The following is a 26,858-nucleotide window of genomic DNA, read 5'->3' on the forward strand; positions in this document are numbered from 1 at the left end:
TTTCAACTAATTTTGAATTTAGAAACTTTTTTTTTTTTTGTTTAATTTTGTACGGATGATTACATGCAAAATAATATTGGTGCATTTATATGATCATGCATTATTTTAAAGGTGAAATAAAATGCCAAAAAATCTAAGTTGTGATTTTCATTTTGTTTAATTTACCCATTCTAATTAAGTGAATTAATTGTTTGTTTAAGTCAATAAGTACTTTTCAGTCATTTCAGTTTTCAATGCGTGAAAAAAAGAAATGAGTTATTTAAGAAAGGAAGCTTATTGTGTTTTCAACTTTTCAACTAATTTTGAATTTAGAAACTTCTTTTTTTTTTTGTCTAATTTTGTACGGATGATTACATGCAAAATAATATTGGTGCATTTCTATGATTATACATTATTTTAAAGGTGAAATAAAATGCCAAAAAATTTAAATTGGGATTTTCATTTAGTTTAATTTACATAAAAATTAGATAAGAAGTCTGGCCTGCCAGCCAGAATAATTGCCCACCCCTGCCCTAATTGGTCACCAACCAATCACCTGGCCACATATATAGACCGACAACCATTCCCTATCATTTGCACGACTGGGCGATCTTCCCAATTTTCCTGCTTCACATTTTTGGACTGCGGGAGGAAACCGAACAAACCAGAAGAAACCCACGCAGACACGGGGAGAACATGCAAACGCCCCTGTCGGACTCAAAGCAGGAAAGCAGGATCCTTCATGCTGGGAGGCAGAAGCGCTAACCTCTGTGTCACCGTGACGTCCGGCTCCTCTGACCTTATCTCCGATGCATCTAACATGCGCCTTCCCCCTGATGGACTCAATCCTGATCCTATCCCTTGTCATCTCTCCCGAATAGAACCTCAACATCTTCATCCCTCTCTCTCTAAATATATAAATTAAATACATGTATTGCTAAAATTGTATTACACACTGAAATTGCAGTGTGTGCCAGTGTACATAGCAAATATAATACACGATCTATTTAATGACAGTTAGCTGGTTTAAAATACTACTGATACATGTAGATGTGTCTATGGAGGTTCTTAGTCATACAGGTCATGGTGAATTATGGCTATCGCTATCTTCAAAAGACAGCAATGTACATTTTCTGGCCAGAGAACTCATTATTGTTTTCTGTGACTCCTTATTTTTAATTTTTTTGTACTTTTGCACAATGGGTCTTAGAGAAACGCCATTTCAGTGCTATGTCTGTGTGAATGTATGGCAGTGTTGACAGTACAGTTGACTTTGACTTTGTCAAAACAGAAAAAAACATCACTGAACAGAGCAGGGGCCCTCAGGCACAACCTTTTACCAACAGAACACCATACTGGGATCAGTACCAAGATGCGCACACAGACCAGGCTTGTCCGCACCCTCCAAACAACCCGGATAGATCCACCCCCAGAACCAGCCCCCGGTAACTTCCACCTGAGCCTCAGTCCATGTGATCCAACGGGTTTCACTGCTTTGTTTCACATTCTGAGAAGTTTGACTCCACCTTTAGGTGAAGGGATATTTGTCATCCCCAAAAGTTGTACCTTTATCCCCACCCAATGACACCCCATCAGCATAAAAACCCCCTTTGACCTAGTTTCTGCTTATCAACACTCATTTGGATAAGAAGCCACCACAACCTAGACCCGCCCACAACCCTGGCAGTTATACGGGTGGTCCTCACTTACCGATGTACTCGGTTAATGACGACTCAGAGTTCCGACGGGCTTTGCGCTAACATTAAATACCCACGGAATGTGCTGGTAGTGGAGTTGTGAGTGAGTACGTATTCTACGCACTTACCCGTGCTTATAATTGGCCTATATTCATGCATATATATACAGTAAAGGAAAAAAAAGAACGGTACAAATGGCTGATATGATGGCTGATACTGTATGGTAGTACGGTAGAAACAAACTCGAAACGAACTAACTACGAACTTGCTTAATGACAACGCAGTCCTTAAGTGAGGACCACCTGTCCTTGGAAACTCCCCACAGGTCATTGGAACTGAAGAAGCCTCTCAGTTGAGGGATGAAATGTCTTCAAGGGAATAAATTCAAGTCCAGTTGGCAAGACAAAAATATTTCGACAAGAATGTCCCTTATGACATTAATCTATATATCACCCTGCCTAGATACAGTAGTAGAAACTAGAGCAGAAGTCAGCATTTTTGAGCAGCAATATGGCTTCATGCCCAGAAAGAATACTACAGTTGCGGAATTTGCTTTGAGAATGCTAATGCAAGTGTACAGAGAAGGTCACACGGAGGTGCATTGTGCTTTTGTAGACCTAGAAAAATCATATGACAGGGAGCCGAGAGAGGAACTCTGGTAATGTATGAGGAAGTCTGGAGGGCCAGAGAAGTATGTTGGACTGGTGCTAGACATGTATGCTAGCTGTGAGACAGTGGTATGGTGTGCTGTAGGGGTAACAGAGAAGTTCAAGGTGGAGGTGGGACTCCATCAGAGATCAGCTCTGAGACCCTTCTTGTTCGCAATGGTGATGGATAGGCTGACAGATGAGGTTAGACAGGAATCCCCATGGACCATGATGTTTGCAGGCAACATTGTGATCTGTAGTGAGAGCAGGGAACAAGTTGAGGAAAATCTTGAGGTGGAGGTATGCTCTGGAAAGGAGAGGAATGAATGTTAGTTGCAGCAAGATGAAATAATATGTGTTTGAATTAGAGGAACCCGGATGGAAAGGTGAGGCTACTGGGAGTGTAGATCAAGAAGTAGGAGGATTTCAAGTACTTAGGGTCAGAGCAACAGAGAGTGTGGAAAAGAATTAAAGAAAACTGCTCAAGCAAGTTGGAATGGGTGGAGAAAACTGTCAGGGGTACTATGTGATAGAGGACTATCGGCCAGAATGAAAGGAAAGGTGTACAAGACAGTGGTGAGACCAGCGATGCTGTATGGACAAGACACAGTGACAATGACGAAAAGACAGGAGGCAGAGCGGCTGGTCTCCACGATGAAGGATGGATAGGATCAGGGATGAGTCTATCAGAGGAACAGCACATATTAGATGTTTTGGAGAGAAGGTCAAGGAAAACTGAGATGGTTGGATCATGTATAGAGGAGGGATAGTGAATATATTGGTAGACGGATGCTAGAATTGGAGCTGGCAGGCAGGAGGTCTGGAGGAAGACCAAAGATTTAGGATTTATGGACGTAGCGAGAGAGGACATGAAGTTAGTTGGTGTGAGAGAGGAGGATACAGAGAAAAGGGCTAGATGGAGAAGGTTGATTCACTGTGGCGACCCCTGAATGGAAAAGCCCAAAGGAAAAGAAGACCCTCCCTCGATGCAAAATTGCATATCTCTGTCCATTAAAACAGGAAGTCCCCTACCCCGGGTCCCTGGACCGGTACCGTTCCATGGATCATTTGGTACCGGCCCACAAAGAGAATCTTTCCCGGTACACAGTACAGTCTTTTTTCACAAGACCTTCTGGATCTTATTTGAAAAACAACTGTTTCTGCCTTCACCTTATTGCCGCACTTGTTGTGCAATTGTTGTATTCAGATTAAATACCATGAACTGACAAAAGTTTTTAATATTTGAACCCCCGTGTCCTGGCCAGTCCACGGAAACATTGTCATGCATAAAACTGGTCCCTGGTCGGGAACCGCTGCATTAAAAGACCAAGTCAAGCTATCTATAAATTTAATTTGCCCATTATTAGGTCAAAACTTAGCTGCTAATGCTAATCTGTGACCAAGGCAAGCCAGAAGGAAGCTGCATGAGAACAGTCTGCTGGTTTGTTCTTGGATAAGCACATCAGGATGCAGGGCTGGAGTCAGAGTGTCTATGATATGAGAAGCCACGTGATGCAAAACATCGCTAGATTTCCTGGTTTAGTTTTCCAGACTGTCAGAGGACAATTTCAGAGAATCTTATCAGTGACATTAGGAGTTTGAAAAAAAGTTAAAGCATTCATCCAGCTCTTTTTTTACTGTAAGCTTGTGAGGAAATGTTCTGTGGGCCTGGAACCAACCTCTGACTTGTTATTCCAGGACAGTATCAACGTTCTTAGCTTTCCAAGAAATCCAAATAAATTTAAAAACAGTCAGTTTAAAGTGCTTAAATGTAAACATATTTATGATGTTAAAGAATACGTGTCGTAATTTCTCAGTTTAACATGAATTAACCGAGGCGTTTCTCTCATTTTTTCCCCATCTGTGCCCGGGGGCGTTCAGATGTTTTTCGAGATGTTGAGAAAGATTCAAAGAGGAACCTGTCGCTCCACAGGATGTCCCTCTTTGACAGGAAGTTTTGCGACTTGGGGTGGAAAAAAAAAAAAAAAAAAAAAAAAAAAAAAAAAAAAAAAATCGCTTCTGCTTTTTGTTGTGTTTCTTCACCGTCATACAATGAAAGTGCCGGGAGATTCTGAGATTCTGGCGCCATCTGAAGCCAGTAACAGATGAGCAGGTGGAGGAAATACGTTTTTCTATTGACGTTTTGAATGATCACTGTAAACACGATTGTGTTTTAATGGCAATTGGGATGATCTTTACCATCCAGGTCATCCAGGTGCACGTCCACCTGACACGATGCTTTCGGCGCCATGGAAGGACCTTACATGGTCAAGCCAAACACAGAAGACAGATTGAGAGCGGTGTTATGCAACACAATAACCTGCGTTGAGAACAAAAAAAAAAAAAACAGGAAAAGAGCCAGAGAACAGTTGGTTCATCACAAATGTTTTCACTTTGAGCGGCGTTCATACAACATGCAAATTTCTGTGATTTGATTCATTAATACATATATTTTAACTTTTGTACCAAATATCTCTTTTATACTGTCTGACACTGCAGATGGTTTTGACTCAGGTTCATTGAACTTTATTTTTTCCTTTCTTCCCTTCTTTTGCATTAAAGCGTCCTTTTTTATCATTATTGCTGTTGTTCTCAAGCTTGTAACTGTGCAAGATTTACAAGTAAATTCATATATTTTATTTGATCTGGGCAAAAAGATTTTTGTAACACATATATAGTTAACAATTTGAAAATTCGTGTTGCCAATTATTATTTGTGTTAAATGTTTACAGTGGGGTTGGAAAACAGTTGAAATAATATCATGAGTCTGCCTTTGCGATTTTCACACTTAATTCCCTCAGTGTGCCTTCTTCTACCTCTGAATGGTCAAATTATGGTCATGCGGTTTGCAACAACAAGATAAGATTGTCGTTTTGAGGTCGAGGAAGTTTCAGTTGCCTTGATTCCTAAACTTATAGTTGAGGCTACATTACTACTTTTAAAGCTATTAAAGCATTGATTTTAATTTTTGTTTTCCAATTTTCAAAAAGGCCTAAATAACTTATATTTAAATGTTCTTTTGTAGTTTTATTTTAAAAACTGTCAGAAATGTTTTCACAAATAAACATAACCGATCGGGGGAGGAATTGCTGGAAAATATCATCATTAACTCAATATATGGTAGTACAGAAACACACAAAAGTTACAAAATAATGAAATAAACAACCTCTGAGAGGAGACTGTGACCATACTGTTAATTTTTTTAAGAGAAAAACATTGAGACTATTTTCCCAGAGACCCACTGCTGACCTCTACTGGTTGCTAATAAACTTTGTTGCTCTTTTTTTCCTCGCTTTCTTTCAGTTGATACACAAACCAACTTCTGACTTTAAATGAATGCAATTCAAACTGCAAATAAAAATTTATATGCAATAATACCTCTTGGCAGTTGCGCAGTGGTTCACACTCCCGACTCGCTGCTAGAAGGTCCCTGGTTGGATTCCGATGGGGGCCAGTTCTGTGTGGAGCTTAAATGTTCTTTCTCAGATCTGTGAGTTTTCTCCGGTTCAGAAAATGAAAGAATGAATGGATATAAAGTGAAAAAAATACTCTTAGTTTACATAATGAATGAATGAGTAAAACTTGTTAAAATGCTCGACTCCATCACAAATATTTAGAAGTGCAATTCAGTAAAGCCTCTCTTCTTTTATTTCACACCATTTACAAGGACATAAAATACCAGCGACAAAATAATCTTTATATTATTACAAAACCCTCCGCTCTCAGAGAAGCATGTGACATGGAGATATCGGTTTCCATCGTTTGCTCGTTGCCACGTCAACCAGGATCAATAACGGAAGGCCATTTCTTTCCAGTGAAGAAATACTATTTACATTAGAAGTAACACTCGATACAAACCTTTTAACGCCGACTGCTGGTGGTAAAATGTGTTTATCTGAAGTCACATTATCTGAATAATGTCAAGTATAAATAATCCATGAACACATTTATATCATAACGTTCAATCATATAATGTAAAAAAAGAAATAAATATAGAAAGCCACATCTAAGTTGTTTTTGTTTATCTAACCAGCTCTTTTTCTTTGATGGTTCTCCATCAGGCCTCCGCATTATTGTTTTCTCTCTTAATAAATCAGTCTCAGATAATGACTGGCCGTTTCCACGGCTACCGCCGCCGAGAGGGGAGCAGAGCCGGATGCAGCGGGGCCTCCGGCCTCTTTTCATGAAAAGCTACCACATCACAAGATACAAAAAAAAAAGTTTGATTAAACAGTAAAAACAAGATCAATTTGCTTTTTGATAACGTGATCGAGTCTGGCAGCTCTTCTCGAGGGTTAGGATGTTACCGGACCTGGTGACTCCAATCAAGTTAGCTCATTTTAGAGTGTTTTCCCAAATCCAGTGAATCAGTTTTACCTCGATGACCCTGTTTCATGCACCTCTAATTGTTTCCTTGTTTGTTAAAAAAAAAAAATCGTGACAATGAAATCATGTCATTACAAACAAGCAGAATGATGTAAGTGTCAAGTCTTTTGGCGCGGCTCACGTTTTTCCCAAGTCTCCGGTCGAAGCTCTTCAAGTGACGGAGCAGCTTCACGGAGGCTGCGGTTAAAAATCAAGGTGTTGAAGCTCCTGAAAGCTGATCGTTTATTGAGTTGAGAGTTTACTGATGGAATAGGTTTATCAGTTCCGTCCCTGTTTCTTCTTGAAGAACTTCTGAAAGGCATTTCTCTTGCGGGTGCCGGTCGAAGACTCGCTCCCCTCCTCCTCCTCCTCCTCCTCCTCCGCTTCCTCCTCCTGCGGGGTCCTGCTGAGGAGGACGTCCGAGGTGAGGGGGTTGACGCAGAGCGAGCGGGTGGAGCAGGAGGCGGCGAGGACCGATCCCACTCCTCTCAGCTCCCCCAAGCTGGAGCTCTTCTCCAGGAATCCCGCTCTGACCCCGGGGGCCGGAGCCTGCAGGGGGTGGAGCCTGGACGACGGGGGGAGCAGCCTGGAGCCGTGGGGGGCTCGTGACTCGCCTTGTGAGGGGGGGAGGGAAGAATCTGAGTCCGAGCGGTTCATTATGTCCCTGAGGGAAGCAGCAGAGAGAGCGGGAGTGACAGTCAACCATCATAGCTAATGTCGCTAATATGCACATTTAAAATTACATAGTACAAACATTTTCCTTTATTCCCCCCTCAATGCGTGCATTTGTGTGTGTGTTTCAAATGCTGAGGGAAGTAACACACACATGCACTCACAAATATCCATCCCCTGTTTGGTAGCACTTCAATTTGAAACATTTAGTGATTGTTATTTTACTCCAAAAAAAAAAAAAAAAAAAAAAAAATTGTTACATTTGTCCTGCGGTTTATTGAATCCGTATAATAACTTCACGCATGGTAAGGCTGTAACAGAACATGAACAGCGAACAATGTCTGAAAAAACGTATTTTCTGAATGGAATTTGGTTCATATCGATTACGCGAAACACGGAAGTCTCGTTTTTCCACCGTCAGACGGTATATTTTTCGCTGACTTATCCACATACGGCTATAACAGTTAAGATTTAGTCGATCTACTGTTCATCTGAGGTTCATTTTACGCTATATCTGAGCAACAAACATCACATCTTGATGCCTGTTTGTTGGCAGGTGAGAGTTGGGACATCCACCATCCATCTTCTTCTACTTATCCTGCACTCAGGGTCGCGGGTGATTCTAGAGCCTATCCCGGCTGTCATCGGGCGAGAGGCGAGGTGCACCCTGAACTGATCGCCAGTCAATCAAATGTCCACATATGCAGACAGACAACCATTCACTCACTCATTAGGGACAATTTTCCTCAATTTTTTTCCAATCAACCTTTTTGGACTGTGGGAGGAAACTGGAGGAAACCCACACAGACATGGGGAGAACATGCAAACTCTACACTGAAAGCTCCCCTTGTCGGAATCGAACCAGGGCTGTGGGGCCGAAGCGCTAACCACTGTACCAGCGTGCCGCGGAGAGAGGTAGAACAGCGGCACAATATTCATGCCCAGTAAAAGCTGTGTAAAATGGGCTTAAGTGTCACTCTGCATTCATTCATTCATTCATTTATTATCTATACTGCTGATTCAGCAGGTAGGGTTGGGAGGGAGCTGTAGCTTAAACCAGATGTCATTGGGCATCATCCATGTCAAATACAGAGATACAACCATTCACTCTCTCATTCACATGTCTGGGTAATTTTGAGTATGTGGAGGGGGGGATGAGAAAAGTAGGAAGGCTGGCCTGATGGAGGGATAGGATGGGCAGGTGGAGAAAGAAGAGCCTTGTTCATCAACCGACCGCTGGGAGCTGAACATCACGGCGGGGTCAGCCATCCTTTGACGCATGGGCATCAAACTCTGGGCTGCAGGGGAAGAGGGGGAAAAAATACAACTTTTATTTTACGGGGCTAAATGACAGGAAACTCAAAAAAAACACAAGAGCATGAAAAGTTGTCAATAAAAAGTGCTGTTAACTTAAGTGATGGAAGCTTGCAGTGTGGAGTGTGTGTTTGTGTGTGTGTGTGTGTGTGTGTGTGTGTGTGTGCATATTTGGGGGTGCTTTATTCCAAAACATTTGGCAAATAAGGAAATAAATCACTTGTGATTAACAAATCCTTAAATGTTATAAAGAAGAATAAGTCAAATTTTGAAATATGGCACTGATTCTCAAAGGTAAGAGTTTATTATTTATGAATAATTTTCATGAAAAATCAGAACATAACCAGCCCATGAAGCCTCCTAAAAACTAAAGCAGTCATTTTAAAAATGTGCATTGAATGCATGACTTGTCCGATTGTTTAAAAAGTTTGAAAATATCCTTAATATTCACCTATTTAATATTTGTGTAAATCTAGTAAATTTAGAATGAAGTGATTTTAAGTTGTTTCATCATGGTACTTGCCACCAACTGGCTGTGATCAATCGAGGATTATTATAAAATAGTTATTTAAAGGGGAGGGTGAGACCAACCGGAATGTTTCCATGGCGACTGTGTGTCTTCGATGCTGCTCAGAGGCCAGAGGTCGCTCACACGCCGGTCCATCTGCCACGCTGCGTCTGGAGGGGCCCGATGAAGAGAGAGAGGCCGAACAAATCAGAGATGCCGCAACCTCCAAGAGGTTTTTTTTCTATTTTTACATATTCCTCTTCCGTTCTGACTTTAACCGCAGCCATTTTTACCTTTAAATGACATTTATTTACTCGTTCAATCACCTAATAATTCCATGAAATAATAAAATCGATCGATCTGTCCGGTATGACAAATTTGTCTACAAATAAAACAAATGCAACTTTTTCAAACAACATGTTACAAAATATAATTTTAACATTTAGCCTTTATTTTTGATTTGCCACATCTTGGTTTCTGCTTTTGTCACACATCATCTGATTAAGCAAAGTACACACTGTTATGTGGACTGGTTCGTCAGCAAACAATGTTTTACAACTTAAGCAACTTTATTTTTTTTTTATTTGCACAACATAAAAAAATCTGTTCTCTCATAGCAAAATAAAATTTCATAATTCATATAATGAAATATAATTTACCACTTTTTCTATCATATGCATGTTTAAAATGGTTTGTCACCCTGCAGATTTTTTCTGGATTTAAAGATTAAATTCTTTTTTAATTTGATTTTTGTGAAAAATCCTATTTTATATAAATTGATTGACACATGCATTGAAGTGACTATATCACAATTTCCAGGCTTTTATTTTTTTTCTCCCTCCAGGGATGCTTCCCGTTTAACTTCAAACGATATCACAATTTACAGCTGGAATTCTGACATTTTAGTGCCGCCCTGCATTTCAGAAGGTTGCGTCACGTGGTTTCAGATTTAATTTTTTTTTTCCCAAAGTAACATGAATATTTTGAAATGCTTTTGGACAAAAAAAATAAGGATGTTTTTCCCAGAGTATCCAGTGAAACTAGCAGAGGTTTGACCTTTGACCTCGGTGAAGATCCCGGTCATGTTGAGTGAGACTCACACCGCAGCGTCCCAGGGGACAGGATGTCCTCATCCATGTCATCCAGGTCATCGGACAGCAGCAGGTTCTGTGGCGTGGGGTGCGGCAGACCCAGGAATGAAGGGTCCAGGTTGAGGGCAGCGGCCAAAGCCCCCAGCCCTGGGTTGTTGACCAGGCAGAAGCCTGAGAGGGACTCGATCTGCTGCCAGCGATGGAGCTTCTCCCGCAGCGCCGCCGTCACCTCAGCCAGTGCCTGTCTGCGGAGGGGTGGGCGTCACATTACCACAGTTAGGCAGGTAGGTAGGTGTGTGTGTGTGTGGAGGTGAGGGGCCACGGGGGGTTGGACTCACTTGGCGGACAGGATCTTGTGGTCGACGTCATCCAGCGAAGAACTGTGAGCCACGTGGAACGTCCCGAACAGAGAACTTCTTTTCTTCTTAATCTTTTCTGCCTGAAAATAATCGACTATCTGGCTTCTGCCACCTCATTTGTGTGTGTGTGTTTGTATGTGTTAGTGTGTGTGTATGTGAGAGAGGATTAGCAGATTGTGTCTCTTTTTAACTGTTTCCCTTGAATTGCGTGTCTGTAACCTGATGTTGAGTGTTTATGTGTATTGTTCCTTTTGTGTGTTGTTGCCTCATGTGTGTGTGTGTGTGTGTGTGTGTGTGTCTCACCCCCTCCCTGGCCTGTAACAGCTGTCGCTCGGCGTTCTGCTTCTTCACATTATAATACTGAACCTCGATCTCGTGTGTCAGTTGCAGCCACGTCTGCAGGGCTTCCGGCGGCGCCCGATAAAAACGAGTTTCAAGCTCCCTCTCGGCCTTCCTGAGCGCCATCCGCACCTGCAACGCGCACACACACACACACACACACACACACACACACACACACACAGAGTCTTAGAGACTACTACTTCAATTTGGGAATTGTTTTGAGCTTCGGAGACAAACCTGCTCCAGCTCCTCCTCTGCATATTTCTGACGGCTCCTCTCATTCTCCGTTCCCTCCCGAAGTTCCCTGAGACGCTGCGCTTCCTCTTTAGCTGAGTCGATCTCGCTCCTCAGCTCCTCCTCCACCCTGACCTTCTCGACCTGAACATTTCGCTGCTCCTCCTGGGCCTGCTGCAGCCTGCGGAGCGCAGACACCTGTACATATCATTGCTGCTGAGCCCTCAAACACGTGGGTACTGACACTTGAACGCACCGTCATCTCAACGTGCAGCTGCTCTGGCCAAACATGACTCTTCACCCAACCTTACCTGAAATCACCATTCCCTTCAGACAGTGTGTGTGTGTGTGTGTATGTGTGTGTGTGTGTGTATATGTCTAGACTAGGGGTCGGCAACCCGCGGCTCCGGAGCCGCATGCGGCTGTTCCATCTTGACACTGCGGCTCAGAGTGGCTTGGGAAAATAAATTATAAATATTTAATTGAAATGTATTTCATTTGTGTTGTTCTAATTTGGAAGATTATTGTGATCTTGAAATAAAATAAAATTAAATTAAATTATATTTTTTATTTTTCGCTGCTCCAAATAACATCACGCTCACGGAAGCCGGTATACCTGCCAGCCGGTAAAGTCACAATTTGCAGATGCTGTGCGCAGAAGTTCAGGAGCAGAAGTCCCATAAACCAGGTAAAATAAATATTTATGAAGATATTTTGCAAATATTTATTTTTCATTGTTTACTGACAGTGATTTTTTCCCGATTTATTTTTAAAATTCAGGTCAAGGCTCAGCTACATGCTCTGAAAGCCCAAAGCTCAAAATGAGTTCATTACATAAATAGAATTTAATTTTCTCGATAATACTTTGTGAATTTCAGAAGCAACACACTACACACTTGTTTATACAAAGTGTAAAGGTAATAAAAAGCAATATATAGAGTGGTACCTTTATTTTAGACGTCAAAAAGTAATTGCGGCTCCCAGTGTTTTCTTTTCGGAGGAAACCTGGTCCCAATGGCTCTTGGGGTGTTAAGGGTTGCTGACCCCTGGTTCAGACAGACTACAAACTTTATTTTTAATTGTGTCAGTACATATTCCAAAGAATCAGTTTACTATTAAATCTTTGTTTTTTTGTAAGGTGTGACAACAGTAGGAAACATGGCAACATTTTATGATTTGTGTGTTTCCATTCGTGAGCTGATGCAAGAGAGACAAACAGACCATGAATGTGTGTGTGTGTGTGTTTTTGTAAATTTGCATAAAACATCGTCCTCCGAGCAGAAACACAGGGGATGCTGCCGTATCATGCTAACACAGCCTGCTAACGCTTGCTGGCAACAGTTGAGCACGGTGCGCAGCATCACATGCAACTAACAAGTACTTTTCAGGAAAAAGTTCTATTTATAACAGTGTTGGAGCTATAAACAGTAATCATTTGCATCAGTTGGAGGATGTGAGTAATCAATTTTAGCACTCGGTTATTTCATACGGACCTTATAGGATTAAACTTAACAGACGAGCTCTTTAGACGGGAGGGAGCTCTGAGAGTGTCATAAATAAAGGAGTATAACTTGTTGTCACACACCCTTGGAATAATCATTTCCTTGACGTCTTGAATGGATAATAAACTTCATCAGGTCTATAACAGAACGATAACAGTGTGGGAAATTTTCTGTAACTTTCAACAACATGTATAAAAAGACAAAACATGGATGTTAAAACTTACTGTAGGGAGCTTATTTACTACTGTAGGAGAATTTATTCTTATAATATGAACAGAATAACAAATAGCAATGTGTGTTTGTGTGTGTGTGTGTGTTTTTCTCTATTGTTGCCGACAGACTGACACCAGTCCTCACAGCTCTGGTGTTTCGGGGTAAACCTTGCATTCATGGTTTAATGGTCCTCACAACTATAGATGGACAACATATCAGTGTGTGACGGTCCGCGAGAGATTTCTGTCTGAACTCCTTATATGGTCAAAGAGACTCCAGGCACTCGGTCGGAACACACACACACACACACACACACACACACGCACGCACACACACACACACACACACACACATACAGAGGGAAAGAGAAAAACAGACACACTGACTTTTCCTGGAGATCCAGCAGACTCTGCTCTGCCCTCTGAAGACCCTCAAGGTCCTTCATCAGCTTCCCAAGGTCGTCTCTGGAGCGCCGGGTCTGGATGTAGGAAAACCAGCAGCCGCCCAGCGCGATCAGAACCGACACGCCAAGAACCAGGTCCTTCCAGCTGTTCTTCCGGCCTGTACACACACACACACACACACACACAGAAGCTGTAGGTATGATTTTTAGATGTGATAATGTTACTCCATCAATAACAATGTACCAATTAGAATACAAACATCCTCTGGATGGAATGATTACCGATCAGTCTTAATCGAATGAAATAACAAACACACACACAAACACACACACACACACCCGGCGGGGGCCCGAACAGCACGGTGTCCAGAGCTTTCAGCTGCAGTTTCTGAGCGTGACTCCTGTCCAGTATCTTCAGCAGCGACACGGTGAGCGTGATGTTCTTCACCGCCAGCCTGCCAGGGAACTTATCACAGTTAGGTTAGGTCAAAACACAAAATGTCTCATTACTATATGTTGTCCTGTCCTATCTATATGTGTTATATATGTTGTTCTTTCTTGCATTTTAATGTTTATCCTGTCCTTGTTTACACATGGGATAGCGAGAAATACGATATAAACACCTATGTATGACCAGTGCATGTGAAAGGAGTAGACAATAAAAGCTGACCTTACTTGACTTGACGAGCCAGCATCAACGCACACATCTGTGTGTGTGTGTGTGTGTGTGTGTGTGTGCCACTTGCCTAGGTAAGGCCTTGCCATCCAGTTGGTGTTTGCGGAAGGTTTCTGTGTACTGGGGTAGCTCCACACTGAGCAGGAGCCAGTCCTCCACTTGCTGCTCTGTCCAGTTGTACACTGCATGCGTGCGCACACACACACACACACACACACACACACACACACACACACACACACACACACACACACACACACTAATTACAATCATGTTTACAAATTAACTTTGAATTATTCTAATCTCCCTTTGAAGCCTGAAGATAAGTTTCATACTTTCATGCATTGTATTAAATTCATTATTTATATTTATTATTTAAAATTGTATTAAACAGCAGTTCGATTATTAAACATCTATGTTTTTTTGTTTGGTTTTTTTGGAATACTAAATGCTCGCAAGACAAACTGCCATGAGGTCACGGGCATCAAATTTGTATTTTTAGAAGTTCAAACTATCGCGAGCTGACTTATGAGCTGGTCACATGACAGCCCGAGTTAAAACCAGGTTCCTGTTTAAATAAACCTGCTTTGTTTGACATCGATTTACGAGATTTTAAAGCATCTAAAACAAGCGACCGCGTAGCTGTGACGAATCGGCTTCGAAAACAAAGTTGTCACTTCATCGTGGCGGCGACAAACAGAGCTGAAAAAAAAATGAATGCGCTCCCAGAATAGAATTCTGTTTTTACAATCGTAGCCAAAAACCTCTGCCGGCTTTCCCCACATCTTCATTTCTCAGCGGAGGCTTTTTGTTTATAAAACAAAAAAAAAAAAAAGAGACTCACCTTCAGAGCTCTTCCAGGCATCCCACATGTCCTCCAGGCTGATGTGCAGGTCGGCCCGGTGGAAGCTGCTGTGCTTGGCTTTTGGGTCTTTGTATTTCAGGTCCTCGCGGAGGAACTTCAGGCAGAAAACACCGGCGATCAGGAGGATGCCGCGACTTCTGACCTCCGACTGTCGTGGATGACCTTCTCCTCTTACCTCGTCCGTCTCCGCCGTGTCTACCTTGCCATCGGCGTCGTCGTCCATCAGTTTGTGGATGCTGCAGATGGCCTCGAAGCTCAGCAGCGCGTTCTCGTCATGACACAGCGGCTGGTCTATCACGCACAGATCTGCAACGGAGATGGAGAACACCTATTAGACGCAGATCTGCAAAAAACATCCGTCCCATGTTGACAGAGGACAATATCACAAAAAGTCCTGCTGGAGACGACGTCGATCCATCCATCCATCCTGGCGTGGCACCAGGCTTTTCCACCTCCCATGTGAGAGGCTGATCAGTTTTCAGTTGAGTTTGGCTGAAGGATGAGAGGCAACGCTTCGTGGAACGTGGAGTCGCCACAGTCTTTCATTTCTTCAAGGTTTTCCAGTTTCCTCCCATAGTCCAAAAACATGCAGGACGTTCATAGAAGACCCTAATTTACCCAGACGTGCGAATGAGAGTGAACGGTTGCAAGTTTACAAGTGGCCCCGTGATCGATCCAGGGTGAACCCCACCTCTCGTCCAATGGCAGCTGGGATAGGCTCCCCCTACAACCCTTTAATGCAGGATACGTGATATAGAGTGTGAACGAAAGACTGAATTAATAGTTCTGGCACATTGATGTCCTTCACACTGAGTTCTACCTCCAAGACAGGAGGGAAACCATCACATGAACCAATTCAGATCTTCCACAGGTATGTGTCTCAGACGTGTCTGGGTGCTGCTGTTGGGCCAGGATTCTCCCTAAAGTCCCAGATACCAAAGATCTAGATCAGGGGTCGGCAACCGGGGGTCGGAGCAGCATGCGGCTCTTTCATCTTAACACCGCGGCTCTGAGTGGCTTGGGAAAATAAATTATAAATATTTAATTGAAGTGTATTTCATTTGTGTTAATTCCTTTTTTTTACTTTTAGTTCTAAGTTGGAAGATTATTGTGATCTTGAAATATTAAATAAAATTACATTTATTATTTTTCACCGCTCAAAATAACGTCACACTCACAGAAGCCGGTATACCCGCCAGCCGGTAAAGTCCCGATTTGCAGATGCCGTGCGCAGAAGTTCAGGAGCAGAAGTCCCATAAACCAGGTAAAATAAATATTTATGAAGATATTTTGCAAATATTTATTTTTTATTGTTTACTGACACAGTGATTTTTCCCAATTTACTTTTAAAATTCAGGTCAAGGCTCCGCTACACGTTCTGAAAGCCCAAAGCTCAAAATGAGTTCATTGCATAAATAAAATTTAATATTCTCTGTAATACTTTGTGAATTTCAGAAGCAACACACTACTGTTTCGGGTTGCCGACCCCTGATCTAGAGCAACAGTGTCAAATTCATTGTCACTGAGGGCTACATCAGCATAATGGTTGCCCTCAAAGGGCCACATGTAACGGTAACAGTATAAGTGTAACCAAAGGTAATGTCAAATAATTGTCACGACTCTGTAATGTTAAATAACACTTAATTTATCATTCATTCAAATCCAAAATGTTACATATGGATGTGTCTAGAATCTATGATGATGCATAAGCAACATTTGGCTTTTAATTCTTGGTCAATTTGTTATTTTTCTGTAAGGCTAACGTTGGAATAATTAGCTCCATGTTTGGTGTCAAAATGCTGACGTAGATTGTACTAATTTCTATATCTCAATTCCAAGTGTTGAAAATCGCATCGATGTGGATAAACTGTAATCTAATGGTGGGATGCCGTCACTTTGCAGGTAACATGATCTGCATGAATTGTTGGACAGGTGGTTTATGGTCAATGCACGTGTAAGGCAATCGCACCTTTTAAGATATTCTTGCGGGCCACCTAAAATGACATGGTGGGCCACATTTGGCCCGCGGGCCTTGAGTTTGACACATGTGCTCTAGAACAGTGGTCCCCAAGCTTTACATCACCACGAACCGGTCACACGTAGATTGTTTATATTGCGGCTACAATAATAAACGTGAATCCACTCGTATGCTACTTTATTAGCAGCTTCCTCGTGTCATTACACCAACAACATAACATGAGAATAATGAAGGCTTCGTTGCCGCATATTATGCAGAACGGCTTGGTCTGTGGGAATCACCTGTTAGGATAAATCCACATTTCAAGTAGAACTCCTGGTATTGTCTGTTAAAATCTTTATTTTTCTTGGAAGTCATAGGCCCTTCTTCTTTTTGTTCTCTGGGGCTTTTCCCCTTCGAAAAGAAATTTTCCAAATACGTCTGTTTTTTACTAATTTTGCTAGCTTGTGGGTTAATTTATTGGCACTCAAGTGACCGAGATGTAACCGAAAGAATCCAGCTTCAAAATAAAGATTGTTCAGACTCAGATAATAAATCCAACGGAAATAATTCATCATTTCTTGGGCGGCCCAGTACCAATTGATCCAATTGGCCCGGGGTTGGGTTTCGGTTTGTAGAAGTTGCTGCAGTGAATAAATGTGTTTCCGGCTAACAGACAGTTATTCTGGAACTTTAGCCGTCCATATGAACTCCGACCCTTTCCTCTGAGTTCCAGCCATGGGGCAAAGAAGGAGGTCATGAACAGCTGAATGTGTTTCCTCCTCCTCCTCCTCCTCCTTCAGTCCCGGGGAGTCGGCTGAGGTCGATCTGATTTGGACACTTGTCTACTTAATGGGTCCCGCAGCGTAACTCTGGCCCCCAGGGGGAGCTGCAGGCTCTTACGGAAGGGTTTGTTTATCTGAAATCGTTGTCAGTATTTAAAGCAGTAGCTGCTCTTCCTGTAATGCTTATCAATCCTTTTCATTTCAACATTTCAAAACAGAGTCTAATTCCGATAATCAAACTAACACATAGCAAAGATACACACAACGACCAACAACAGCTCAAAGCCCGTCCAATATTTAGTACATCTAACAAGCAAACTGCAAATAAATGCTGTCACTTGAATAAATACTAATTAATTCAGCCACAAAAATGAGTAGAGGAATATCTCCCTCCCACTGGTTGGGAAAGCTGGACGCGAAAGCAGAGCCAGGCATCTACGCTAATTTTTGGACACAGCCGTGAGCGCAACGTTGTTCATTTTTCACCGGAGTATCAGACTTTTAAGTTCAGACAGGAGCTCCTACCCCCGGCATTTCACCCTTTCACCGGTTGAGAGGACCTGCAAGATTACGATTTCTTTTTAATTGCCATTTCAAGTAACCATGGGCTAAACCGGATGATCCCGGCAGGAATCTCCTAAGTGCTTGTTCTTTGAGCCCTGAAACCAGGAGAACTAAAAGCCCACCGTTTTTTTTTTTTTTTTTTTGTAATGTGTACCAGAGGGAGTCGACACCTTCTCCACCTCCATGTCACACACCCATGCAAAAAAACCACCTTGAAAATAAGAGGAGATAAAAAGACGGGTGTAGATTGTCAATGACAGTAGACAGCTAGTGACTTGTCGATTAATGGCGGGCTATAGATCAGGGGTGTCAAACTCATTTCGGTCCGGGGGCCACGTACTGCCTAATTTGATATTAGGGGGTCCGGACCAGTAAAATCATTACCTAAAAGTAACACTAAGTCCAAATTTTTACTTTGATTTAGTGTAAATGAGGTAAACAGGTAAATTATACACAATTTTTATAATGAACTAAAAAATACATGACAAATTAATATTAAAAAAGAATTGATGGAATTACTCCCTAAAAACATTGTTGAGTTAAAAGTGAAAATCTTTTACCCTTTTACTCAATACTGTGGGAAAATTTGCCACTAGGATTTTGATTGGAAAATTGATTGGTAGCATCTATAAGACGAGGTATAATGTTTACAAGGCTAATGGTGGCTATTCTGGTTATTAAATGAATCTTTTTAATTTTGTCCGGATTTTTTTTTGCTATTTTTTTGTGTTTTTTACAGAAATAAGAAAAGAAAATATCATTTTAACAGTATCACCGGACGTTTTTCATTAAAAAAATCATTTAGTTTTCAAATTTTGAAGCCAAAAATACATTGCGAAGTTACTTTTTGATTTTTTTTTAAACCCACTGTATAAAACCCCCAGATGCATGTGAGAAAAACATGTGGGCTGCACTAACACAAAGATTTGATTTCAAGCAGGGGCCCACAAAATATCATCTTTTTAACATGCCGCTGACGGCCACTGAGATGTTTTCATCCAATCAGACCGCTGCCCCACTTCTCATGTGAAATGTCTCTTAGTTTCCTTCTCCATTCTATTTTCTGGTTCTTTTGCAATTGTCCATTTCGGCACTTGATGGATATTGACATCATCTCGGGGGCGGCTTGGGGTTCGGTTTCTTGCACAAGGACACTTCTACGTGCAGGAAGGAGAAGCCGGGGATCGAACCGCCAGCCTTACGACTGGACGGACAGACCTGCTCTACTAACTGAGCCTCCTATCTTAATACAAAACTAAAGATGCTTAGAAGCTAATGCTAAATAATACTTTCAGATCCGTAAACAACCACAACAACAAACTGTTGCTTTAAGAGTTGATACTACTTGTTTTGCTTTGTCTTGTTTTTTAACCTTGGCTAGCAAGCAAAGCTATCAGCTAACCGCTATCATAACCCGTTGTCACATCCCATCTTTTGCTGGTATGGTAGTCATAACAACCGAGCAGATTTACAGGGATCAGAGTGAGACATTCATGACTAGATTTGGTCATTTCAGCCTCCAGAGTCTCAGCTGTGCGTGTGTTTTGGGTATGTATCTGTGCGTGTGTGTGTGTGTGTGTCTGCCTGTGCTTTGTCTCCAGGAAGTGAAGAAAAGTGTTTATATTAGCTCGAGGGAACGGTTGTATTGTTCAGTGATTCAGAATAATTTGTGACTTTCACCTGGTTCTGCTAATGGAATCCAACTTCGGAGCGGCGGCAGCGGCTGTAGAAAAACCTGCTGATGTCACCCGTAAATGGAAAAGCACTGACATCTCAAATCCCGTCTGCCGAGCCCGTGTTTTTCCTACTCTTTCTATGGCGAGACCACCACTTTATTCAGTTAAATTATGTTTCCTTTCAACCATGTACCATAATAACTATTATCGTGTAACTGTTAGCGCTACCGTCATTATTAGTAAAAAAAAAATCCTTTGTGCCTTTCCCTGCAATTCCTCGAACCCCTGTCTCTATCTCACCGTCCATCAGTTTCTCTCTTTCTACCCCGGTCGAGGCAGAAGGCCGCCCATGTTGAGCTGGGATCCGTCGCTAAGTGTTGCATTTCTGTAAATTATTTTAGAGTGTCCAGACCTACTTTACATGGAAAGAGTCACAAGACAACTCTGTTGAAATTTGGCACTATATAAATAAAATCTGACTTTATAGTGAACTCTAAAAGGTCTATAAATCTTTTTCACAAAATAAAAGTTACTTATAAGAGTGTCCTGAATTATCAAACATTTCATTTGTGACTATAAGTTCAGACTGTTTTTACTAATTTGCAAAAAAAACAAGAAATGTCTAAATATCCTCAAACCAATAGCATTTGCTGGATATATTAGTGCAAGTAACTAAGCAAGATATGACACAATAATGTCAATTAAATTACATAAGACACAGCTAGGAATTACCAAAGAGCGTGAAGAAACATCCCAAAAATTGCTAAATAATCACATGATGTGAATTCTAGTGAAATTCCAGTAAAAGGGACAAAAGACTGTTTTACAGAAGATCTTGTTTACATGCCAATTAATAGAAAACAATCTTTTAACACAAGAAGCTCTGGACACACACACACACACGCACACACGCACACACGCACACACGCACACACGCACAAACGCACACACGCACACACGCACACGCTCACATCTCGCACTACAAATAGCCACTATTAACATTCTAGCCTGGAGGTCAACAGTGATGAAGATGCTGTTTATTTTGGATGAGGGGTAGTTTTTATTTAAAGTGATTTATATAACCCAATTCGTTTATAGCCACTATTTCCTTGAAAACAGACTAGAACTTGAGTCCTGTGCATCATTAATGACATCACTGATCAACCCTTTGTGCATGCAGACTTTTTCCCAGGATGCAACTTTGTAAAAAAAAAAAAAAAAGATATAATTAGCAAATGATTATCACATGCAATTAATTTGTAATTCATTACCTAAGTAAGGTAGTAAGGATTAGATCAGAATGTGCAAAATAATAAGATAAACTAAAATAATTGTTGTTGTTGTGACTGTTGTCAAAGTCAAAAACTAAAAGTTTGGGTGCAGAAAGAAAGACGTCAGTTTGTCTGTGAGCATCTGACAGAACAAGACGGCACAAGTCATGTGACGTAAAAAAGATCACACAGTTCTTAACCCGCGGCGTCCAGGCTAAAGCCCGTCATCCACAGTGAGCGACTGCACCACAGAGGAAGACAGGATGCCTGTTAGTTTGAGGATTAACTCAAACAGCTGCAGGATAAAAATACAGAAAGGATCTGAAGGTCATTCTGAACTTTGTCAGATCTTCACTTTATTCCATTCATTTATTTATTCCTTATCTACACTATCCTGCACTCAGGGTCGCGGGGAGGGGCTGGAGCCTATCTTGGCTGTCATCGGGTGAGATGCGGGGGTCATGTGTATATATATGTGTATTATTGATATATGCATACAAATATATGTAAATATATATGTCTTTTTTTAAACTAGCGTCACTTTTGTTGTTTTAATTTTCATTGTCTCTTTTCAATCTGTATTATATGTATCTGTCTGTACTTTAGTGTTGAATGAGGTGCCTTAAATAAAATGTTTTTTTTTTTTTTTTTTTTTTTTTTATTATTATACAACCATAGACTAACTCCTTCAAACAGAAAAGCCCCCTGAGGGAATCCAACCACGAACATTCTTGCTAACCGCTGTTCCAGCAGCTTTACTCCATCATGGTTTATTCAATTTTTTCCCAAAATCTGAGTTTTAAAAAAAAAGTTTTCAAAAAAAAAAAGGTTTTCAAAAAATAAAATGAACAAACTCTATATTACTTAAAGCACTCAGGCCCAACTGAGAGATGATTTCCTCCTCATTTCGTGATCTACCATAACGCAGCTAGATAAACAAGGCTTACATATTTTTTCCAGGAAAAATCAATGAGTAATATTTGAATAACAAGTAACAGGAAGTGTACAAGAAGTTAAACTGCAAAGAAGCAATGGATTCAGAGAAAATTAGCTCGAAATTATCTTAAAGCGAGCAATAATTATTGCAAGAATTTCCAATACTTTGTAAATTTAAAAAGTGAAAGCAACTGATCACAAATAAGCAATAAAGGATCTGAATCCATAGCAATGTAAAATAAGCAAGAAGTTACTAGAAAAAAGTGGTAAGATGCATGTTTCAATACAAATCAGCAGTATGTAACATACAGTACTAGGAATTAAAAAACGTAACAAAAATCTATGAAATCACCTAGAGATAAGCGGGAAGTGTCTAAAAATTAACTTTTCCTCAAATGGAACTCGAGGACTTCAAATCGCTCCTGCTGGAGGATGAAAGGAAGTTGATGAAACGCTTTTACATTCCTGCTGGAAATTCCTCACTTCCTGTCCCTGCATGTTTCCCCTCAGTTTATTTTAGAGTCTTAGATGGATTATTTTAGATTGTACTCCACCACGTTTGCTGCTCGGACAAATAATCGCTGGCATCTGACAGGGAGCTCGGTTTTCACTCCCTCTCTTTCTTTCCGTGGGCAGTCAAACAGACACTCTATGCAGGAGAGAGGAGACGTTCAAGAACGCAAATATTGAATCGGGAATGTTTAGTGAAAATCGTTAGTCAGAAACTGCTGATTTTAACCATCGGCGTTGGATTTACCTAAACATTTTCCATTTATTTACTGTGATGTGTCTCCTGCAGGGTTTGAGTCAGTGGGCCTATTAAATATTGGCCAAAGACAAAATGTGCATCATGCAAATGACCTCAGCATTGCACCGCCACCAGTTAAAAGGCAGATACTTCATTACTTCGTTTATTAAATCTCTGATCGGACATACCTGTCAGGTCAAACATAACGCGTCTGATGTAAAATCTACATCTTTTTGCTGTTAATTTGATATATTTTACAATCTTGTCCATCTTATGCATTTCTGACAACAACCAGATGGTTTCCCTGACAGCATCTATCAAACCTTCAAGTCCATCTGACGTTCCAACGAAAAATGGACGTCTCTAAATTTCTGAGCCACTCACTGTCATCTTTGGCTAATGAGCATTTTGGTCATATCTCATGAAACCCTTATAAGGAGGCAAAATTAGGCAGGCTCCGCCCGCTACATCCCCCATTCCCTCCATCGACGTGTTTATGTCACCATAAGCTGCAGGAAGTTGTGGTTCCCTGCCAAATGAGCTCACAATCTTTGCAGCTTCCTGCTCAGTGAGCTTCACTCGACAATTGTCAAACTCAGAAGACCGAATTATGTTCATATACCTCGCTGCTTTTAGGTTTCATGCTTGATGACGCGTCAAACTCAAGGTCCACGGGCCAAATGTGGCCCGCAAGAACGTCTTAAAGGGTCCGATTGTCTCAAAATAAATAAGTCAAAGGCGTGCATTGACCAAAAACTACATTTCCCACAACTCATGCCGATCAGGTTACCGGCAAAGTGAAGGCATCCCACCAGATTGCAGTGTATCCACATCAATGCAATTTTCAACAAGTGGAATTGAGAAATAGAAATACAAATAATCCCTAAATGTCCAGGAGGAGAAAAGATGATGCAGATGAAAGGCTGTTTCAAGAAAAATGGGAAGGCGAATCCATGTTTGTGCTTCAAGGAGAAAAAAAAGGGTGTGTCTTTTGTGCTATGAGGCGGCGTAGGTTGTCAAAAAGTACAATCAACGTCAGCATTTTGACACCGAACACAAAGCAAGTATGCCAAAGTTAGCCTTCCAGAAAAACAACGAATTGTCCAAGAATTAAAAGCCAAAATATGATGGCAAAACATAAACACTGCAGCAATGACAGGTAGCTTTGTAGCAGAGCTACTAGTAAACAATTTTTTTACATCTATGCAAATGCATATGTAACATTTTGCATTTGAATGAGTAGTACATTCAGAGTTATTTAACATTAAGGAGTAGCTACATTTATTTTGCATTACATTTGACTACTTTTATACTGTTACCGTTACATGTGATGCTTTGAGCCCAACCATATGCTGATGTGACACCCCTGTGCTAGATTCCATTTTTTTAACACCTGTATTCACCAATTCAACAAAAAATACTGAACTGGGATGAATACCACTTTGAACCACCCCCCTTAAAAGCTGCTTAGATGTGATAAAATATTATTAATTTTTTTTAATGCATGTACAAAAGGAAGAACAATACTAAAAAAAAAAAAAAAACTTTTCAGAAACAAAAATCAAACCACGAATGATGTTAAATGTAAGTGCAAAACAAAACAAAAGAAGAGCATGTGGGGGTCTCCATTTAAGGAAATCTGCAATCAAAATGAATGTATAAATTCTACAAATGTGTAGAATTGACAATAAATTACTTTGCCTCTCAGTGACACGTACTCTTTCTTTTGCTTTCTTATTTGACAGTTTATTTTTGGTCTGTGACATTAAGTTTCGATGTTTTCTGACTGTTCCAAGTGATACATTTCATATTTCTGTCAAAAGAAAATGTTTAAGGATTTCTTTATTTTACTTAATTTTATTTTATTAAATTTTAATGTCTGGGACATTTTTTTACTTTTGTGATTTTAAAACAATCCAAGGAATATAGTGAGAACATTTAAATAACAATAACAACTCACTTGCTAACTTCTGCTTGAATAGCAACTGTTTTTAATAGTTTTTTAAAATAATTTAATTCAATTTTTTTTTAAAAGACACAGTCGTATCACACATCATCATCACACATCACACATATCACACATCACATCACACACATTTTGATCTATTTTTGAATACTGCTGCAGTACTTTTGAATATTGCTGCTATAATTTTGAATATGGCCGCACATATTTCGGGTGAAATATGAATTTCTTGTGAATTTTGATTTTTACACTACTTTTAAAAACTTCAGAACCTAATGGTCCAAAAGATAAATGCTACAAGAGGGAATTTTCTTCCTGATTATCAAATCAGAGGACAAAATCATCGATGACTGGTCCTCACATTATAACCTGAATACATACAGAAGTATGACCTCCTACCTGATGCTGCCTCGCCGTTGGAGGCAGGATGATCATGACGATGGTGAGGATTCGGGGAGTTGTGTTGACAGAACGTCCCGATAAGAAGGCCCAGCGTGCACACACACACCAGCCAAACACCTGCCATCCCTGAAAAAAAGACAGGAAGTCGTCACATATCAGGCAAAACGTCTCAACATGCAGACTGAAAAAGTAATATTCTATCAGAATTGTGGACTGAGGCCTATTCGAGATGACAACTAAACAGTTTAAATGTCAGGGGAGCGTTTACTGAACTCACTTTATCGCCCTCAGAGCAAAATACAGCAATCTCTTCTGCCCGTAAGACAGAAAACAATTCTACGTAATTGTAAAGTATATATCACTATAAGGAGAAAAGAGTTGACTTTTTCTAGTACCCATACTTTCATGATTTACCATGAAATTGATTTAAAAAAAAAAAAGCAACTCAAATATAAGAGGAAAAAAATTGCAGCTGTCAAAGGGAAATGACACCCAATAAAAATAAAGAAAGTAGAAAACACGATGTAAAATCAATTAAATATAAAATAAAAATGAGCAAGCAACGATGCATAGTTGCTAGTTTACCCACAATCCATTGAGCTGTTGCCTAAATACGACCAGGGAATTATCTAAGAGCTTGTATTTATTCAAACTTAAAAAATATCAACTTAATGAAAGGAGTATACACTTGGAACATCCTCTGTAAATAAACAAAACATCACATAAATAAAGACGAAAAATATCAACAGCAAGAAAATAGTTCGATCGTCAAATATATGAGGCTTTTAAACTTTAAATAAAACACGGAAAACTAATAGATGTTTTAGTCAGGATAGTTTTCTGACACTAAAAGCTTTTTATGCTCAAATTACTCCCCGAGCAGAAGAGAAAAAAAGATACGATAAGACGAACTCGCAGCGATACGACCGTCGATACTTATCGATACATTTCCTACTTCGAGAAAACAGTGACGTCACTGATGGATCGATTAACGCGACGGCTGAGCCGATCGGATCAGACGGGCCGCGACTCCATCGCTCACCTCCGCGTCTAGTCCATCGATCACATCCGATCGGGTCCGATCGATCGGCGCGCGGAGAGGGTGGTGATCGATGTGTTCGCTGGGAAGACTCGAAGTCCAGAATCAAACAGCTGCGGGAGAAAGACCCGCCTGCGGTGCGTTCAGGGACCCGCACGCCATCGGGAAAGTCTACATCTGTCTACATTTTTCAGAAATATCTGTTTTATTTTTACATTTCCATAAGCAAGTTGTTCGCAGCATTACTAAATAAATAAATAAATAAATAAATAAATAAATAAATAAATAAATAAATAAATAAATAAATAAATAAAAATAAGCCAAGTTTGTATTTTAAGTTATCGGATTTTCCGATGTGCAGGAAGGCAGCAGACAGGTCACCCAGCGGGTCTTTAGCGCCTCTGCGCGGTCAGGAACCACAGGTGCGAGTCAGAGATGAATGTAATCAAAATATGTTGTTTTGTTTTGTTTTGTTTTGTTTTGTTTTGTTTTGTTTTGTTTTGTTTTGTTTTGTTTTGTTTTGTTTTGTTTTGTTTCCAATTTTTGCAAATTAGTTGGAGGGGGGATTTCACACTATAATGAAACTGGTTTCCCTTATATAAAGAGATAATTTTATTTTTTGATATTATTCATTTATTTATATATATTTC

The 26,858-nt window shown here is 40.6% G+C and overlaps 1 protein-coding gene across 1 annotated transcript; it reads right to left on the minus strand.

Annotated features, from left to right (window-relative positions):
- Positions 1–5,953: 5,953 nt before the first annotated feature.
- Positions 5,954–26,502, minus strand: LOC147226394 (stromal interaction molecule 1-like). The gene is made up of 14 exons (XM_086160840.1): positions 26,212–26,502; positions 25,167–25,295; positions 15,043–15,173; positions 14,847–14,961; positions 14,073–14,184; positions 13,666–13,781; positions 13,310–13,484; positions 11,212–11,389; positions 10,936–11,103; positions 10,612–10,712; positions 10,283–10,518; positions 9,266–9,352; positions 8,595–8,658; positions 5,954–7,352 (listed from the first exon to the last, which is right to left on the minus strand). Exons 2-14 carry the CDS (start codon positions 25,291–25,293, stop codon positions 6,968–6,970), a joined length of 1,995 nt encoding a protein of 664 aa, XP_086016966.1. The 5' UTR covers positions 25,294–25,295; positions 26,212–26,502; the 3' UTR covers positions 5,954–6,967.
- Positions 26,503–26,858: the final 356 nt, after the last annotated feature.

This window comes from Fistularia commersonii, chromosome 15, assembly GCF_037954325.1.
Source record: "Fistularia commersonii isolate RoL2024-O1a breed Wild chromosome 15, RoL_Fcom_v1.0, whole genome shotgun sequence".
Classification (NCBI taxonomy): domain Eukaryota; kingdom Metazoa; phylum Chordata; class Actinopteri; order Syngnathiformes; family Fistulariidae; genus Fistularia; species Fistularia commersonii.